Here is a 5000-nt window from a genome sequence, read left to right as displayed (position 1 = left end):
AAAACTTCATCAGTGTTTTAAATGCTATGTAAATAAAAGATGAATTGCTCCTTAACTGGCATGTGCCATTCTAGGACGAAAGCATTTGGCTAGCTGCACGAAAGGCCCCTCGGTGAGCTTGTTTGTTTCCTGTGGAGCCAGGTGTGTTTGAACCTGCCACTATTCTGAATGTAATTAGTGTCTACACGTCCTTCTCCATCATAACATGCGATTCACCAGGTGAAACACCCAACTGGGTCCGTGTAGACACTAAATACTTTCAGCATAACGGCAGGTTCAAACGCACCTGGCGCCACAGCAAATAAACAAGCTCACCGAAAGCCTTTCGTGCAACTAGTCAATAAGGATTGGCATGCTGAAATCCTTCAAAGACACGTTCTATTCATCTGGAATATTCCTTCCTACAAGGCACAATTTAACATGTAATGTGAACACTGTTTTTACAACATTGTTAGTTAAACAAAATAATCTGCAAGTAGTCTAGGCTGCAGGTTAAAACATTTCAGAACAACTTTAAAAATGCAAGCCTAATGTACCCTATTTTATTTAATAATGTTAGCCTGAAAATGTATCTTTCTCATTCAAGTTTATTTGTTCTGATTGGTTCCAATATGCATATCTTATCATACTTACTTTAGTAGGCTATGGAAATAAGTTTCCATAAGGCCTATGACATCTTCAAAAAGCCTAATAATTCAGCCTCAGATATTGTCTTTTATTGTCTTTGTTTTAAGGCCTGAACCATGTCCAAATAAAAAACAAAACTTATGTAGATTGCACACACCCCACCCCACTCATAAAATTCTTTCAAGGTTGGCAGGTCTCTGTATTTCTCCTACACACAGACGTACAGTACAGACACCCACAGCCACACATGGTGGGACTCCTGTTGCTCAGTAGCTGTACTATTCCCCTTCTTTCATCCACTGGGGATTCCACACATCGCTCACACCTGGATTCAAACAGTCAACCATGGTGATGCTCACTATTAGAGCTTTTATGGTTCAGAAAATGTAGAGGCTACTATAGAGATGATAGTAAATGCTCTGCAAGTATTTGGTCAAATGCAGTAAGCTGCCCGTAACGTATTGTGTTTGTTGTATCAAAATATTTAGTTTGACTACTGAATTCCAAAAAACTAGACTTTAAAAGTGTTGTTTTTTTGTTCGCTCACATTCAGGTACAGAGTCTGAGCCCTCATACTATGGTGAGTCATTTCCTATTTCTGCCTGGCTCCCCGTCACCTTCAGCTGTTCTGTTTTTGGAGGTTTTTGTGAATGTGAGTAACCTGTGCTCCCGTCTCTCTTCTGTGTCTCCCCTTTCTCCTTACTCCTGGAACTGCTCACAGAAATAGGTACAGACTTACCCACAGGTATGAAACACACACTTATCCACACACAAATACTGTACGTACACATACGCAGACACATTCACAAACAGTAGCCAGATTGTAGTGTGCATAAGGATTTAATGGTTCTACTCTCATGTGTGTGTATGTTGTGTGTGTGTTTCCAGGTGAAACACCAGTGGAACAACGCGAGGACAGAGTTGTGAGTGATCATTACCCTGTTTCTGGGCGCCATTTAAACACTGCATATGGTTCATAGAAGCACACTTAGCATCTGCTAAATGGATTATGTCAATGTAAATGTACACTGCTGTGGTAGCCTGTTACAGATCCATCTTCTATTTACTCTGCCGTAAACTGCCTCTTATTGCAGTAAAGGTTGTAGAAACCAGTGAGGTTCTTTAATTGTCCCGGATATGTGTTGATGTGCGGGTGTATGTGTGTTTCAGGTGTATGTAGTGGTGGGCATTGCCGTGATCACATTTGTACTGATTGTGCTGATGCTTGTCTTCCTGAAGTTCGGACGCAACTCAAAGTTTGGAATCAAAGGTAAGTTGCCTCTGCATTGCTTTTGCCTTTGTAGTATGGAGTTTCATTATTCATGGCACTGAGTAGGCATCTCGTGATTGGCTGATGGAAGTGGGAGTAGGAATGCTTACTAACCACAGGTGCTGTCACCTTCTGGCATAATAGAATAACTCTTACATGTTGTACACAATGGGTTACAGAGTACGCAGACCAGGACATATGGGCTTTACAGGTGCAATCTTTTGTTTATGTTGCCAGTAAACAGTGTTTTTCCGAATCTGGCTAATGTTTATGTGTAATTGTTGTATATTTTAGTTCATTTGAAACAATATAGTTGTTTCCTTTATGATTTAGTTACGTCTTGCACTTTAAGATCTAGAAGGGAACAACAAGCTACATATTGCACCTTTAAAGTTCATGTGAGAAAGACATGTATCATAATTTTCCTTCACTGTCTTGATAGACATTTTCATCAATAACTATAGGCTACTATAATTACACAACACCGGCATATGAAATACATTTTTGGACCTATAAGTTCTTCTGTAGACTACAGGCATTGGTCCTTCCTTTGCAGGTGTGTGTGTGTATGTGTGTGTGTGTGTGTGTGTGTGTGTGTGTGATGGTTACAGTTAGAGGCCGACCGCTACTATTTTTTTTTTTTAAGTATATTTTTTGGCCTTTTTGCCTTTAATGTTATAGTACAGTGAAGAGTAGACAGGAAACAAGTGGGAGAGAGAGATGGGGTGGGATCGGGACATGACCGCAGGCCGGATTCGAACCTGGGTCCCCATGGGCACTCGGACCCGTACATGGTACGAGCGCTGTAGCCTGCTGCGCCACAGCACCCCCCCGGACCGTTACTATTATCCAGAATTCAGTGAATCACTCTTGCTAATGGATATGACGGTCACATATTCTACTTGTATGTAACTTCTTGGAAGTGAGATTTGGTGAATCAATCAAATTGGATTTTTCAAGCAAACTGATGCAATTTGGTTTAGTTAAGCAATTGATACTTGTTAATAAGGACAAATGCTTCAATATGTAACTGGAATCCCTGCTATACCAGCAGTGATCTCTTTGTGTGGTGGTGTTGGAGTTGACTGTGAGATAAATGCTAACTGTGGGGGTGAAGGGGGCATGGTGTTTGCCTTCAGAGCATTGAGCTGTGCGCCACTGTGTCCAGTGCTCTAGCTGAGCTGCTGATATAAGCCTGCGCTGCGGTGTAGAGATATTCTCAGAGGTGCTGCTTCCTTGGCCATTGGCAGCGCTGAAAGGAAGTGGTGGGTGTGTGTAGGCCACTTTAAAGATTCAGTTTCAAAAATGGAACTTAGCGCAAATGCTGCCATAACCCCCCACTGAGCCTGGGAAGTATGTTTCCGGTGTGTGTCTGTTTGTGGGTTGGTGTGTAGTATGTGTGTGCGCTCAATCAGTGGTGTTTGTTTCTTGAGAAGGTTACTTGAGAATGTTGAGGAGAACTGCAGGTGCAGGCTCGCTCTCTCTCTCTCTCTCTTTCTTTCTCTCTCTTTCTCTGTCTCTCTCTCTCTCTGTCTCTCTCTCTCTCTCTGTCAGTGTGTGTGTGTGTGTGTGTGTGTGTGTGTGTCTTCACTTTGCTCATGTCTGTCAAAAAGACAGAGAGGAAATGAGAAGCATCATTGAGTTTCATCCCTAACATCAGGAACGCATTCCACCTTTTCCCTTCACTTCCTACCTACCCCATGCTCACACACACACACACACACACACACACACACACACACACACACACACACACACAAGCAACAGAGGCAAAGACTATTCTTTGAGTTATTCTTCAGTCCTTTACCACCCAAATATATGCAAGGGTCATCCGTTGTCCCAGTGCACCATGGGTAATAAACCTCATGACCTTGGGAATGGTAATGCTCATGGCTGAGCTACCGGAACTACAATAACATATGATGACATAGTACGATATGAGAGGGTAAATGTGGTGAGAGGAGAGAGAGAGAGAGAGAGAGAGAGAGAGAGAGTGAGTGTGGAAGAGAGAGAGAGAGAGAGAGAGAGAGAGAGAGAGAGAGAGAGAGAGAGAGAGAGAGAGAGAGAGAGGGAAGGACAGTCAGCAACTTATTAATGATTTAGTGGACAGGTATCAGTTTCCCCCCCTGCATAGAGAATCAATGCATCAACTCAAGGTCAGAACTATTCACACACACACACACACACACACACACACACACACACACACACACATTCACATACCATATATTCAGAGCAGAGGTTGACTGTATAATATTTGTTTTATGGTTTTGGGTATTTTGGGATGTGTGATAAAGGTAAAACTGGCCAAACTGAAACTGCACACAACACTATGTGTAAGTCCAGCAGTGAATATCTGTGGATAAGTTCTACATTGATACGTGGGCGCATGTTTTTCAGTTTACAGCCCTATTGTCACGTGTGTGTGTGTGTGTGTGTGTGTGTGTGTGTGTGTGTGTGTGTGTGTGTGTGTGTGTGTGTGTGTGTGTGTGTGTGTGTGTGTGTGTGTGTGTGTGTGTGTGTGTGTGTGTGTGTGTGTGTGTGTGTGTGTGTGTGTGTGTGTGTGTGTGTGTGTGTGTGTGTGTGTGTGTGTGTGTGTGTGTGTGTGTGTGTGTGTGTGTGATAGGAACAAAGGTGCAAAAACGTTGGCATTGTTCATGTTTGTGACTGAACTTGTCGGCTTACATTGACAGTGCATACTATAGCCTCATTTAGATACTTACTTAAAGCCACATCATACACACTCGTGTTTATTCATGCGTGCTGTGCATTGATGTGTGTGTGAGCGTGCATGTGTTTGTCCATGTGTTGATGTGGTCAAATATGCATTATAGCTTACTGTAAAGCTCTTCAGCATTGAAAGGTCTGTACAGATCAATCGATCTTGTGTAAGCCGCATGTGTGCTTGTGTGTGTGTGTGTGTGTGTGTGTGTGTGTGTGTGTGTGTGTGTGTGTGTGTGTGTGTGTGTGTGTGTGTGTGTGTGTGTGTGTGTGTGTGTGTGTGTGTGTGTGTGTATTTGAGAGAGAGAGAGAGAGAGAGAGAGAGAGCACAAGCGTAAGGTAGGCGACTATGATTGCACACCACACTGTTGCTATAGAAACG

The 5000-nt window shown here is 42.8% G+C and overlaps 1 protein-coding gene across 2 annotated transcripts in view; it reads left to right on the top strand.

Annotated features, from left to right (window-relative positions):
• The window catches only part of ntrk2a (neurotrophic tyrosine kinase, receptor, type 2a), a 31168-nt gene that overhangs the window by 8897 nt on the left and 17271 nt on the right, over positions 1-5000 (top strand). For both annotated transcript variants that reach the window (XM_062543596.1, XM_062543595.1), the window contains exons 9-12: positions 1181-1207; positions 1349-1372; positions 1516-1550; positions 1798-1897. In XM_062543596.1, coding sequence (XP_062399580.1) covers positions 1181-1207; positions 1349-1372; positions 1516-1550; positions 1798-1897 — 186 coding nt within the window. The remainder of the gene's footprint in view (positions 1-1180; positions 1208-1348; positions 1373-1515; positions 1551-1797; positions 1898-5000) is intronic.

This window comes from Sardina pilchardus, chromosome 8, assembly GCF_963854185.1.
Source record: "Sardina pilchardus chromosome 8, fSarPil1.1, whole genome shotgun sequence".
Lineage (NCBI taxonomy): Eukaryota > Metazoa > Chordata > Actinopteri > Clupeiformes > Clupeidae > Sardina > Sardina pilchardus.
This window is presented reverse-complemented; position numbering and strand designations above follow the sequence as displayed.